The following is a 15,673-nucleotide window of genomic DNA, read 5'->3' on the forward strand; positions in this document are numbered from 1 at the left end:
AGACATTTGAATCTCTCAAAAATGAATTGTTCATCTATATCAATAAATATGTAGCAGATTTTTTACTGTCTGATGGGAGTCAGATGCAATGCTAAGTCTTTCACAAATATAATTGTGATTGATATTGCTGATCACTAAATTTTTTTCTGTGATGTAAACTGCAGAATTTCATTTTATAATAATTAGAACTGGTTTGACTAAACCAGACAATATTAACTGATCAGAGCATTGATCTGCTAAACACTCATATGAAATGCTGTAATGACAAATGAACAACTTTATTATTTAGATCATCTCTTCTTCTTCTGTAGTGGTCAATCCAAGGATTGGTTTGCAACAGCTACAATGGCATCTTGTCTCCATTCTGTGCGTCTTTCAGCTTTTCTCTTCATTTCTTTATAGGTGTTACATCCCACATCTTTCACGATTTGATCCATGTACCTCAGTCGTGGTCTTCCTCTTGGTCTTTTTCCCTCGACATATCCCTCTATGTCTTAATAGATGGCCTGTAAATTGCACTCTTCTTTTAACAATGAAACTCCAGAAGCTTCTCTTCTCACCTGCTCTTTCCAGAACCACTTCGTTTGTGACCTTGTCGATCCATTTTATTTTGAGCATGTGTCTATAGCACCACATTTCAAAAGAATTTAGCTTCTGCTGTTCCTCTGTTCCGAGAGTCCATGTTTCACACCCATAGCATGCCACACTCCACACATATGCTTTCAAAAATCTTTTCCTGGTTTCAAGGCTGATGCTCTTAGATGTTAATATGTTTTTCTTCTTGTTAAAAGCAGCCTTTGCTTGAGCTATTCTACTTCTCACTTCTGCCTTGCTCCTTCCATCCCTGGTAATATTACTGCCCAGATAAGTAAATTTATCAACTTGTTCAAGCAATTCATTGCGTACATGAACTTGGACTTTCACTTGATCTTCTTTGTCGCATGCCATTACTTTTGTTTTTGCTTTATTAATTCTCATATTATATTCTTCATCCATAACTTTATCCAGTCTATTCAGTAGGACTACAAGATCTTCTTCACTTTCAGCCAGGACAGCTTTATCATCGGCATATCTTATCATATCTATTCATTGGCCGTGAATTACTACACCTGTCTGTGAATTTTCCCTTACTTTTTTCAGCGCCTCTTCAATGTATACGTTAAAGATAACAGGGGATAGTGCGCAACCTTGCCGGACATCTTTCCATATCTGCACCTGTTCTTGTTTTGTCCGTCTACGGATAACTGCTGTCTCGTTTTTGTACAGGTTCCATATCATTTTTCTATCTTTATGGTCTATTCCTACTTTTTTGAGTACCTCAAACATCTTATCCCATTTAACATTATCAAAGGCTTTCTCTACATCTACGAAAGCTATGTATGTTTTCAGGTTCTTATCTAGTCATTTCTCTATTATTAGTTTTAGAGCAAATATTGCTTCTCTGGTTCCTCTATCTTTATGGAATCCAAACTGGTCTTCGGAGAGTGTAGCTTCGACTTTTTGTTCTATGCGTTTTAGGATAATTGAGGTTAATATTTTAGAGGCGTGAGTAACTAGGCTGAGTGTCCTATAATCTTCACATCTTGTAGCATTTGCCTTCTTTGGAATGGGGACCATAATGTTTTTCTCAAAGTCTGTAGGAATTTTACCCTGCTCGTACATGTTGAAAACAAGATTATACAACTCCTGATTCAGTTTTGCTCCTCCAGATTTCAGAAGTTCGGCTGGGATATTGTCTATACAAGGCGATTTGTTGTTTTTCAATTTTTTCAGAGCTATTTCAAACTCTACCTTTAATATAGGTTCACCTATGTTGTGTGCATCTACTTCTGTTTCTTCTTCCATGATGTTTTCAGACAGGTCTGGTCCGCTGTACAGTTTTCCTATATATTGTTTCCATCTTCTTGCAACTTCATCATCGTCATCCAACATATTGCCATTTTCATCCATCACAGCCCTACATTTGTTTCTTCTGTCTCCAAAGCAATGTCTCACACATTTATAGGCCTTGTCGATATTTCCCTTGCTCATGTTGTCCTCAACTGAAATACAGAGATCATCAAGGTATTTTTCCTTGCTTGTTTTGCCTCTCTGTTGATTCTGTTTTTCAGACTCTTGTATTTCTCTTGGTCTTCCTTCTTCACAGAATTTTTTAATTTCCTTCTTTCTTCCATCATATTTAGTAGGTCATTAGTGATCCATTCCTTCCTTTTCTCTGTCGTAGATCATATTGTAAATAAATACGACAGTTTATCTATTTTATATAAAAGCGCTGGCAGGTCGATAGACACACAAACAATACTGGCAAAAACAGAAAGAGGAAAATAAGACGACAGAAAAGATTTCGAAATGCAACAGTGACAATAACAAACGTAATTGTTGGATTCAAATTAATGATATCAATATAATGGAAGGAAACATTCCACGTGGGAAAAATTATATTTTTCCCACGTGGAATGTTTCCTTCCATTATATAGTTTATCTATTTTCCTTTACTTATCATCACAACAAATGTAATTATTTGCTATACAAAATAAAGGTTTTCTTAAGGTTTGTGTGTTTGATTCATTAGTGAATAGAATTTCATTCATAGGGTCAGTGTGTGAGGGGGCACGTCAATTATGAGGTTTTAGTTTGTGAGAGCTTCATGAATATTTTTTATTTAAAACTGTTGTATTCTTAGTGTTGATTAAGAATGAGCAAACATACTATATTGTCATGCTGAAATGACACTAATTAATATTAGACAAGAGTTTAATTTTGTAGAGCAATGATTTACTTAAGTAACATGTGCCAGGTTATTCTGCATATAGAATGAGATTTTCACTTTGCAGCAGTGTGTGTGCTGATATGAAACTTCCTGGCAGATGGGAAAATCTCATTCTGGAAACATCCCCCAAGCTGTGGCTATGCCATGTCTCCGCAATGTCCTTTCTTTCAGGAGTGTTAGTTCTGCAAGGTTCACAGGAGAGCTTCTGTAAAGTTTGGAAGGTAGGAGACGAGATACTGGTATAAATAAAGCTGTGAGGACGGGGCGTGAGTCGTGCTTGGGTAGCTCAGATGGTAGAGCACTTGCCCGCAAAAGGCAATGGTCCCGAGTTCGAGTCTTGGTCCGGCACACAGTTTTAATCTGCCCGGAAGTTTCATATTCTGCTTGTGTTTTACAATTTCTATTTGAGATATTTTTTGGGCTTCATGTGCTGTTGTGGGCACAGCAACCAACGCTCAGGTATCAGGATAGTTGTAGCAGAGACCTCAATGCCATACATTACTCCAAAATATACTTCAGGTAGGAGCCTTCCTGGAATCAACATTAACAATGGTATATTAATAGAATATCAGTTGAATATAGAATATGGTCAGTCATTTGAGATGTTTTACCTTAGAAATGTCTATTGTATCAAGCATGGTAATAAATCAAACTGTCACTCTCAAGTCTACGACTACTCACAGATGTACACTTGGGCAATACACACACAGTAACATACTGGAGAATGAGGGTGCTGCAGGGCCAGAAGTTATAACACTTTATCCTGTGGAACCCTTGCAGTGCCACCTGAAGGAGGTTAGTGTACAAAGTGTAGGGTATACACTGAATCTCTCCCTGCAAGGATGCATACTGCATACTTTAAAATTCATCTAGCAAATTTCAGTTTACAAAATAAAATCAAACCCACGGAAAAGAAAAAACATGTAAGATGTTACTCACGATTATTTCCTCTTGTTGCATTATTTTATAATCATCTATGAAGTAGATTTCAAAGATCATCTATCACAACTTATCAAACAGTACAATAAATACTTTCAAATAGTTACTACCTGCAAATTTGCATGGATTCCAGATCTATTTAGAAAGAAATATCCAACACAACTTACTTCTTTGGAACAGAAAAACCATATTCTTCTGCCTTGACAGTACATTGAAGGCAAGCATTAGCAGTATACCACTTGTGATTTTTTGAACAGCAGTAATAGATGAGGAACTGTTGCTCAGTGGTAGTGCTCAATGAACAATAATTACATTTGCACCTTATTTGTGTGCAGCTTGGTTTGCAGCTATTGTAATAAAGAGTTCTATTGTCAGAAAAAAATAGTGTGATGTATGAAATGAGGGTAGCTGTATCCTGTTTGATTACAAGATTTGAAAAACTGAAAAAATGAGAGTATGGCATCGTTGACTGGGAGTCTCCATCCGGGGAAGTTTGGTGGCCACCAAGTGCAAGTCTTCTTTCCGTTGCTGCCACATTAGGTGACTTGTGCACCAGTGATGAGGATGAAATGATGATGAGGACGACACAAAAACCAGTCCCCAAGTGGAGAAAATCTCCAACCCCGCTGGGAATCAAACCCAGGCCCGCTTGCAAGAGAGGCAAGCATGTTACCATCCAGATAAGCAGGCGGGCTTGAGAAACTGATAAATCTGTTCAAAAAATTGTTTGTGAATTGAAAATGAGTGTTTCATTTATAATTATACTGTAAAACTAATATCAGTGAAGAAACTGTACCAAATAGATCAATGCTTTGAGTTAGGCCGCCACAGAAAAATTCTGATATACTTAACATCAGAAACAAAAAAGATTGAACCACTGTTCTGACATGTGTGATTAAATATTATCTGCTCCTGTAGGCATTACAGCTCAAAAATATGTTTGTTATTTGTACGAAAATATGATTTTTATTTTTGTGTGGATACTGACCAGAGTTTGTGGTTTTTACCTCATAAATGGCCCATTATTCTAAGTTTTTGACTGTTATATTACTACCTAAATATGACGATTTCTACTCATCTTCTGCACAGTAAATTGAGTGCTTGCATCAGTATTGTATAATGTTTCACAATGCTGTTGGGGTTGTATTCACTGAGAGGCTGCTGCTATCCACAACTTGAGTTCAACAAGCTGGTTTTTATACACTCTCCTACATTCTTGATACATGTCACTGTAAGAGGATGTAAAAATGGTAGGGGAGAGTGACTTCAGTAACCATTGTAAAGTGAAACAATGTCAGAGATCGAATAAACCTCATTAGCCACGCGCAATTCTTCCCCCCCCCCCCCCCCCCCACTTTGTGAATAAAGCACACAGAACCCCATACACAGACCTTAGTTTTTGTATGTGTTTAGGAGTTGACTCCAGTCTTTGTCTTGATGGATACCAAGCACTCCCTCATCAGTTATTAGGTAAGCAGCTGGCCAATTGATTTCAGGTAGTCACACCGTCTTTCAGAATGGAATGAAGGAACCTGTCATTGCACAGATCCTTTGTCTGTTCTGGAAAATTGCATTACATTTTTATTCAATATTTTGAGAATTCTGGCTGTTTGGTCCTTAACACAGAAACAAACATAAGAATTAATGATATATTACCTGGAAAACAAATCAGAAATAGCGAGCATTATAAAGAGAAGGAAAAAACAACTTATTCAAATTTCCCTTACTGAAAGATGATATAATCATCATGTACACTGATGTCATTCATGATTTTTCTTGTGCTTTGATTTATTTTGCTTGTCATGTTTCTGGCAATAAAACATTTTATAATCTTAATTGACATCTAATAATTTACTCAGTCACAATTCAACCATTAATCACAGGAATAGGCCAAATCAGTCAAACACAATAAACACACAGATTATTTCCCAAATTCAATAATTCTGACCTTGTACTAAGAAACTTCTTTCCTGACAGTACATATTCATAGGACAGTGCCTGTACTGTTTCTGAAACTACTTCACGACCCATTGTCGAAGAGTGTAATAAAAAGTGGCAGTGATTGCTGCTAGTATATAACTGGAAGTGGGGCGCAGAATGAAACAGTGTTGCGTTTGATGAGATTTCTCCTCATTGTCAGATCAAGTACTCCCATTTTTAAAAGATATTTTAAAATACAAATTCATGTCTCACAATAAACTGATAGAGAAACATATTGGAATACTGTTGAAGCCTGTCACTGGAACCCATCACTGTAATACTCAGGCAAAGCAATACTTGGATTATATTACCTATATGGCAAACTATGTCAGAAATCCTTTATCTGATACAATGGAATGCAGTATTATATTTTTTAGAATTAAGCAATGTGATGTCCAGGATGGATTAACAACGATATGGAATGAACAGACTGCTGTTCACCACATAGAGGGGGTATTGAGTGGGCACAAAGAAAAAGAATGGCGAAATATTTTAACTTTTGGACAAAGTCCTTCTTCAGAAGTAGTTATGTATATTCACACGCTGCTAAGCACACATGGCCACTGTCACCAGGTACTAAGGGCCGACTGCGGCTACTACTCATGTCAGCAGCAGTCTAGCTGGTGTGGGAAGATGGGGTAAGAAAATGATGTGAGGCAGGGAGGGGTGGGCGTTATAACATGGTAGAGATGGGGAAAGATGCTAGTGCTGCCTGTTGAAGATTGCAAGCCCATGGAAATGGTGAGGACAGGCACAGCATCGGAAGCCTGTGCTTGGGCAAAGGGGTGGGGCTGGGAGGGGAGATGGGAGGAGTGGAGGAGAAAGAGAGAGGAGATAAGTTGAGAATAGAAAGGTCTAGGTTGGTATGTTAAGAATATACACAGGTGGAGGACAGGTAGTAGCAAAGGTTGTGGTCAGGGTTTACAAAGGATATCTTGTAGGGAAAGTTCCCACTTGCACAATTCAGAAAAGTTGGTGTTGTTGGGAAGAATTCATGGTATAGGCTGTGAAGCAATCATTAGAGTGAAGCATACCATGTTGGACAGCATGTTCAGCAACTGGATGGTCCTGCTGTCTCTTGGTCACAATTTGGCAATGCCCATTCATGCAGATAGATAGCTTGCTATTTGTCATGCCCACGAAGAATTGCAGAATGCAGGAAACTGGTTGCAGCTAAGTTGGCAGATCACATGGCTGCGAAAGTGACAGCCTGAAGACAGTGGTCATGTGTATTTGACAATGTGTCAATGTGTTTAACTACTTGTGAAGAATGACTCTGTCACAAAACTAAAATATTTCAGCAACTTTTTTGCTACTCAGTGCCTCCTCTATGTGGTTTACCAACCCATTCTTTTCATATTGTAGCCATTTAGATTACATGTATATAAGCTACAAATCACCAATTCAAACTATAAATCTGTGTACCAATTCCTGCAGAGATATTAGCTGCTGACTAGGATTGAACTATGACAATCAATCATCTTAAGAGAATTAGTATTTACTATACTGTTTTTCTGTAAATACTATTCTCTACTCTCAACCTTAACTTCTAGTCTGCTCCACTTGTTTCTTTAGTATTGTCTGCATGTTTACATATTAAACTTTAGGACATATCACAAGCTCAGGAAATTGTTGACAACAGCGTTCTAGTACCATCTAAAAAAGTATTCAGATAAACTCAGAACAGTCAGTATTAGGACATAAATATCATAAATAACAGTGACTGTTTATGCTATATAGTTGATTTCAATGTAATTGTGGTCTTATTGCGTATCCGAAATAATATGTAATTACATACACAGAAAACATTCTACACAGTGTAAAAACGGTTTTAATTGCATTTACAAAGTATTGTACCATGGAATGTTTGAGGAATTATTTTAATTACATGCAAATTGTAAGAATCAGCGTTGCATACACACAGACAAATGTTTCAAAACCTTTTCTGTGATTCCAGTAACAGAAAAGCTGTTGGTTCAATTTTTTACAAATGTTGAAAACATGTTACACCGTTCTTGAAAAACCAAAGGAACATGTTATCACTAAATATGCATAAATGTCAAAAAATTGTTTGGTTATCATTTTGTTCTTAACAAAAGTTTGTCTGAAAGAGAGTGCTAAAAAAGCAGTCTCAGAAATTGATCCACTCCACATAAAAGAATTCAGAATCCCTTTACAATAACAATTCCAGTGTTAGTTTACAGTAAAGAATGAACATTCTCTAACCACACAGTCATTACATCGTACTAATAGCATCCCAGTGATTTATAAAACACAACTCATAAACAAGATTGCATCACAGTTTATTGCACAAAACAGATTAATTTTTGACCGCCACACAAGAACTGCCTGCCGAGTCCACAGATGATCTGCAACTATCATTTCCAATCATTTCCAACTACAGACTTTTCAACACCAGGAATTGTCCTCGCACCTTAAGAGATCTGACTGAGAGACTTGGTATCTCTCAGGCAAAAGTTCCAAGAGAAAGTAATAGAAAAAGCTCCACATTTGAGTGCCATGATCTACACACATGTAAGCACAATACAAGAGGATCAATGTATATGCATCCACATGCCGAGAAGTTAGTTCAGAACGAGGCACCAACATAGATGTTGTATCTCACAGTGCAGAGCTGGCTTCTTTGTGGCGTTCCTTTTTCGACTTCTTGCGGCGCTTGCAGGACTCCTTTGGTTCGAGCAGGAACAGGGCTTCGTGGAAATCATCAGAACTCAGATTGCTTTCCTGCACAAGAAGCACTGAGCTGAGTGCTCCATCTGTCTGTGATTTGGGAAAACGGAACACGGACCGCTCACGCTCAGGTTCGCTTGCTGACCGTGACTGTCCGGGAGCAGGGGCAGCTGGAGTCGTCGGCACTGCTGCGACACTGGCTGCACAGTAAACAAGGTTAGGCTCATATTAAAAATCTGCATAATGTGTGGGATAGCAAAAGGCACTCATTAATTACTATTTCTTGGAAGCAGTCATTTGAAAATGGACCATTTGTCAAAATTGTCACTAAGGATCTATTATATCAACATTCATCTACATCCACATGATCTAGATCTACATGATTAATCTGCAATTCACAATTAGGTGCCTAGGAGAGGGTTCACTGAATCATCTTCAAGATATTTCTCTACCGCTCCACCAAAATATTTTCACACTCTCAGGAGAATGTTGGTGACTGAAATCCCACAACGAGATCCTGCTGCAATGAAAAACACCTTTTTGAATTATTCACATATCATATCTGTAGCAGCTGCTCCCCTGTTTCACGATTACACAAAACAACCAGCTGTTTTTTGAAATTTTTTGATGTCCTCTGTCAATCCTACATAATGGGGATCCCACACTGCACAGCAATACTCCAGAAGAGGATGGGCAAGCATAGTGTAAGCAGTCTTTTTTAGACATAAAGCTCTGAAGAAATCAAAAACTGCACAACAGAATATCAGCAAAACTCAAATCAATTTGGAAGGATGTGCAATTGTTTCATGTTTTGTGCTGGAAATACATTACCATTTTTCTCATTTCTCTGTGGTTACTTACAACAATAATCCCTATTAGCTATGCATAACTGACACACTGTCTACCAAATCTAGGGAAGAAGCATCGTGGCTGACATTGTCCCTAAATTTAATATTAGTTTTCAGTGTAAATGACAAGCTCTGCATAAAAGAAAAAAAGGACTTATATTTCAAAATGGGCCACAGAACATCATAGGTAAAAATGAGGAGAAATATATTAATTCACTGGACAATTAAGCCCGGCTTAGCTGGTTAATCAATTATTAGTCCTCTCCCTTAGCTGACTGGTCAGCATGTCTGACCGTCATGCAGTGAGACTGGGTTCGATTCCTAGCTGACTGAGATTTTCTCTGCTCAGAGGCTGGGTGTAGTGTTGTCCTCATCATCAATTTGTCATCATTTGCCTTATGTGGTGTCAACTCAAAAGACTCACAAGTCGGTAGCATCAATGCTATACAATCATTTCATTTCATTTTATGTCATTTCAGTCAATCATAATTTTGTGGCTATTCACTAAGATGCAGAATGCAGAAAGTTGTTAGTCTACCGAAGTAGATACACCTTCCCAGTGAAAAATATGGCAACATGATTGTGTCAAAATAGACAAAACACACACACACACACACACACACACACACACACACACTTGCAAACACAACTTACACACATTAGACCACAGTCTCTGGCAGCTGGAGCCAGACTGTGAGCAGCAGGGCATTATGGGAGAGGTAACCGTGTGGGGTAAGGAGAGGCTGGGGCAAGGAAGGGGAGAGATGACAGGGTTTACATTCTCCACCAGGGTTTCAACTACCTCTTACTGTGCCCTGAAACGAAAAATGTCCTACCCACTACCCTTCCCACTCCTCCCACAGTGGTATTCCACTGCCCACTGAACCTACACAACATCCTCGTCAATCCCTGCATAACCCCTGCTCCCAACCCTAGCTTCGTGGCTTATATCCCCGAATTGAGCTACATACAAGACCTGTCCCATACATCCTCCCACCACCACCTGCTCCAGTCCTGTCACAAACATCACCTATCTCATCAAAGGCAGGGCTACCAGTCAAACCAGTCATGAGATCTACAAGCTGAGCTGCCACTACTGTGCTGCATCCTGTGCAGGCACGACAACCAACAAGCTGTCTGTCCACACGAATGGCCACTGACAAACTATGGTCAAGAAACAACTCAACCACCCTGTTGCTGAGCATGCCATCCAACACAATGTCCTTCATTACAAAGACTGCTTCACACCCTCCCTGCAATATATCCAATGTTTCTGTAAACCTCCTCACCTCAATCTTTGTTAGTGTCCTTACCCACCTACCCCCTTCCCTGTTCCCATTCCAGCACTACACAGTCCTCTTTTCCACCAATGTACCCATCTTTTTACTTCTCTCCTTTTGCAGTAACCCCCCTCCTCCCCTCGCCCCTTTGTCCAACCTCCCGACTGCACCTAGCTGCCCCATTCTCCACCTTGTCCCTGCACACTTCCAGCAGCACTTTGCCATCCCCCTGCTATCCTTCCTCTCCCTGACCCAGCCTCTCCCCCAGCCTCTCCTTACCCCCACCTGGTTGCCTCCCCCATAATGCCCTGCTGCTCCCAGTCTGGCTCCAGCTGCCAAAGAATGTGGCCATGTGTGTGTAAGTTGTGTTTGCATGAGTGTGTTCATGTGTATATGTTTTCTATTCTTGACAAAGGCCTTGTTGGCCGAAAGCTAACTTTCCGACAGTCTTTTTGGTGTTCCTCTCTGTGACTCAGGTTTTCATTATATGGTGAATATCAACCATTCTTTTATTGTATTGTAACTGTTCAAAGATTTTCATGGCTGAAAACACACCTTTCTGGGCCACACTAAGAATGAGTTTTGATAGTATAAGTTATTCTAGTATTACATTTATGAATCTTGCTTTTGGTTCCAAACTGAGATTGACTGTTGACAACAAAGTGCATAAGGGAGTAAAGGGGCTGTGGAGATGTCAGTATGCCCAACTGATTGAATAACCGTCTACAAAAGGTTCTAGAGTGGAACCACATGTTATCCTTATTACATTCTTCTGTGGAATGAGCACTTTCTATCTTAATGAAGAATTGCAGCATAACATATTACCATACAACATTGGCAAGAATGGAGTAAGAATGGAAAAATTAAATCAATTTTTTTGCCATTATCATGTCCAAAGTCTGCTTTTATCTGTCGTTCAAAAGTTTCAGAGTTTAGATGTTTCTCTACACTGAAGAACCAAAGAAACTGGTACAGGTATATTCAGGTACAGAGATAAGTAAACAGGCAGAATACGGCACTGTGGTTGGCAATGCCTATATAAGACAACAAATGTCTGGTGCAGTTGTTAGATTGGTTACTACTGCTACAATGGCAGATTATCAAGATTTAAGTGAGTTTAAACATGGTGCTACAGCTGGTGCCCGAGCAATGGGACACAACATCTCCCAGGTACAGATGAAGTGATGATTTTCATCTACAACCATTTCATGAGTGTACCGTGAATATCAGGAATCCGGTAAGACGTCAAATCTTCAGCATCGCTGTAGCTGGAGAAAGATCCTGGAAGAATGGGACCAACGACAGCTGAAGACAATTGTTCAACATGACAGAAGTGCAATCCTTCCACAAATTGCTGCAGATTTCAATGCTGGGCCATCAGCAAGTATCAGCATGTGAACCATTCAATGAAACATCATTGACATGGGTTTTCGGAGCCAAACATCCACTTGCGTACCCTTGGTGACTGCATGGTACAAAGTTTTATGCCTTGCCTGGGCCCGTCAACACCTACATTGGACTGTTGATGACTGGAAACATGTTGCCTGGTCGGACGAGTCTTGTCTCAGATTGTATCGAGTGGGTAGACGTGTACGGGTACGGAGACAACCTCATGAATCCATGGACCCTGCATGTCAGCAGGGCACTGTTCAAGCTAGTGGAGGCTCTGTAATGGTGTGGGTCATATGCAGTTGGAGTGATAGGGGCCCCCGATACATCTAAATATGACTCTGACAGGTGACACAAGCATAAGCTTTCTGTATGACCACCTGCATTCATTCATGTCCATTGTGCATTCTGACAAACTCAGGCAATTCCAGCAGGACAATGTGACACCCCACACATCCAGAATTGCCACAGAGTGCCTCTAGGAACACTCTTCTGAGTTTAAACAAACTTCCCAGACACAAACATTATTGAGTGTATCTGGGATGTCTTGCGTCGTACTGTTCAGAAGAGATCTCCACCCCCTCGTACTCTGCTCATGTGGGTCCTACACTATATTAGGCAGATGTAACAGTTTCTTTGGGTCTTCAGTGTAGATCTACAACACCTGATTTCCAATTCATATTCTTATCATATGAATACCAAGGAATCTTGAGTATTTCTTTTATTTATTGATTTTCCCTCATCCATTATTTCTAAAGTTGTGGTCAGGCCTTGTGCAGTAAAGATCAATATCAGCTTTGTAGAATTTGATTTCATATTTCCAACTGTATGGAAAGGATGCAATCTTACGTAGTGGTGGCACTAAGTCACAGACAGACACAATAAAAAAGAATGCTACAAATTTTTAACTTTCTTACATGTTCACACATCAACAACTCGCACACATATGCCTACGGTCTCCTGGTACTGAGGGCTGACTGAGCTTTAATATTTCTAGTATTCTTCTCCATTTTGTCTGTCTGTGACTCAACACTTCTTTGTGATGAGTACCTGTCTATCCTAGCCTTATTGTTGTTATTCCATCCTGGACTTTCTACTACTTGATTTCACTTCTTCAAGCAGCCTTCACAACTTCAGCTATATTCCTCAGATGGTTGGAACAGATTTTGCATTTGACTGCAGTTCTTTTATCACTGAATATATTTTACTAGACAATGAAGGCTTTGACAAATCACAGCTGAGAAATTAAACAGATACTCACTGTGGTCTTCTTGCAATGACGCTGAATTTAAAGATGGTGACTAGTGAACTAAAGATTCATTTAACAACAATTACCTAGCTTGAAATTGAGAAACATCTTGTTCCATAAAACAGCTGTTCATATAGCTTACTGCTATGTGATTCACTGGCTTGGTGAGTCAGATACTACATTGTAAATCAGTCTATTGAATCCAATAGTGGCGAGCCCCTTTGGAAAAGTGTTTGACTTCCACATTTGATACAGTTGTGTCTCATTTTAGCAGCAATGGAGTGATTTTCAAATTGGATCACTTCTGGAAAAAACTAGAGATAAGTGCTTGGCCAGTGATAATGTTGAGTTGATTGTGACGGGAATTTTTTTTAAAAAAAGAGAAGGATATCTGTGCAAAAAAATCTTGACTTTTTCCCATTTTTAACAACAGAAAAATTAGTGCCTATTGCCAGTAATTCTACAATTCTAGATTACATCTTCTACTGAAATGTGTTTGACAGTGTTATCATTAAACATGAGGAAAGTATTATTTTTTTTCCATTTCCTTAACAGTACATAAAACAGGCCCAGCGATAAACACATTAACCGAAAGCAATAAAAAGCATTCATTATTGATCAAAGAATACTATGAGTCACTGAACACATCATATCCCTCTCCAATACATTGTATAAAACTTATATAAGCAACGGACATTACATGTACAATACAGTGTTTATAAAATAATTTGTGGTAATGAATTCCACCAATTCTTAAAAACCAGCAAGTGAAAAGTCATCAAAAAAATGAAATCGGTATTGGCATACAAGGGAACTGAGCTATTTTCTTAGATCTTTCCTTTTTGCTCACCCAGGAAAAAGGAAAACTGATGAACATGGTGAATTAAACAAAAAAATGGTGAAGTATGGTGAAAGGTGTCAGAATCTAACATGTGGGGTTCCGGTATGTGTTTTTCTTTTCTCAATGAGAGAAACAGATATGTGAAAAAATGAGTTTCCCCAGCTGACTTTACAAGTTTATTAGAAGTCGGCTCAGAGAATTTCTGTACACTGTTTAAAATTTAAGTTTAAAAGAAAGCTCAGGTGCTACAGTTTCACTTCATGCGTTCCATCCCTGCTGCCTATCTTTATGATCTATGTTTGTGGTGCAAAGTATATATGTGTATAGTGTATGTGGTTGTTGCAGCTGTATCATGTCCGATTTTATGAAGAAAGTCTTTAAAATGTACTGTCACAAAACCCTTGTTATATTTCCATGTGACATCCCTCCCATAATACACAATCTGCATGAAAAGTATATTTTTGGCATTTTACAAAATGCTTTCACACCTACCTGCACTCCTGTAATTGAAGGACCCTTCCCCCTCTCCACACATCAAGAAGCTGAGCTCATTTTTATGTACTTGTCCTATATCATGTGTACTTTGTTCAATATGTGATCCACAGGGTAAATAAATAAATACAAATACATTAGTGTGGTGTGGTGGCTGCGCTGGCTGTTGGGTGATATAACAAGTCGCCAGCTAATAAGACCTCACTAGCTGGAAATGGCTGACATTTCCTTGATTCTGACCAAGTATATTTTTCAAGACTAAGTGTTGGATTTAAAAGATTGGCTCTTGATGTTATTGCTGAATACAGTACATCGGAAATACATACAAAAAGATGAAACTGAATTATAAGTGACACAACAAAATGTGGCAGCTGAGCCACTTTGTCATGTATTGGCTTCATCTGGAAAACTTCACATCAACTGTCCTGTTTTTCCATTGCTGCCACAAGCTAACAGTAGCTGTATGATGAAACTAAATGTTGCATGTTGTGTTGGTAATGGCAATCATGGATTACATCAGCATTTCCTCTCTCATGTCTACCCTCTACTCAATGGCCTAAAATATTCCTTAAACTCCATCACCATCAGTGGTGTGAACTGTCTGTCTCTTGTGCCACTTATAACTCTTTCAGTCACATCAAATGTCAATAGGAACAAAACGGAATGAAGTCAAGTGAGCCGTTGAGTAAGAACGTAGATGTAGACCTTACTTGGAAGAAACGTAAAATGGGGAATTTTTAGCATTCATCTTATGGTTTTTTTTTTCACAGTGGTGATGAATTTATGGAGTAGGATCATGAAAAACATAAAATCAGTTAATGTAAAATTGAATTTCCATTGTAATAATTTCCTGTGAGGGTTTATGTAATAACTAAATTTAATCATGGAAAATGGAAAGAGACATACTTTAATGACGAATGACAGGATAACAAAAGGTGCTTTCATTAAGGTGGTCTTTGATTTGTGTGTGTGTGTGTGTGTGTGTGTGTGTGTGTGTGTGTGTGTGTGTGTGTGTGTGTGTGTGTGTGAGGGGGGAGGGGGAGGAGGGGCAGTTAGTTCTAAATTTTTAGACACATGGTAGAGGATCTTAAACTGAATATTTTGAATGAGTAATGCATCTGAATCACATGTTTGTGAACTGCTTATGTATCTGTGTTGATGTTAGTAGATTAGTTTTCAAAAACAGTACAGTAT

At 38.8% G+C, this 15,673-nt stretch overlaps 1 protein-coding gene across 3 annotated transcripts in view; it reads right to left on the minus strand.

Moving 5' to 3' along the window:
• Window positions 1-8,082: 8,082 nt before the first annotated feature.
• Window positions 8,083-15,673, minus strand: part of LOC124619745 (ankyrin repeat and IBR domain-containing protein 1-like) — a 527,110-nt gene continuing 519,519 nt past the window's right edge. For all 3 annotated transcript variants that reach the window (XM_047146322.1, XM_047146321.1, XM_047146323.1), the window contains one exon: window positions 8,083-8,580. In XM_047146322.1, the coding sequence (XP_047002278.1) occupies window positions 8,312-8,580 (269 nt within the window). In that variant the 3' untranslated portion in view covers window positions 8,083-8,311. The remainder of the gene's footprint in view (window positions 8,581-15,673) is intronic.

This window comes from Schistocerca americana, chromosome 6 (assembly GCF_021461395.2).
Source record: "Schistocerca americana isolate TAMUIC-IGC-003095 chromosome 6, iqSchAmer2.1, whole genome shotgun sequence".
In the NCBI taxonomy this organism is placed as follows: domain Eukaryota; kingdom Metazoa; phylum Arthropoda; class Insecta; order Orthoptera; family Acrididae; genus Schistocerca; species Schistocerca americana.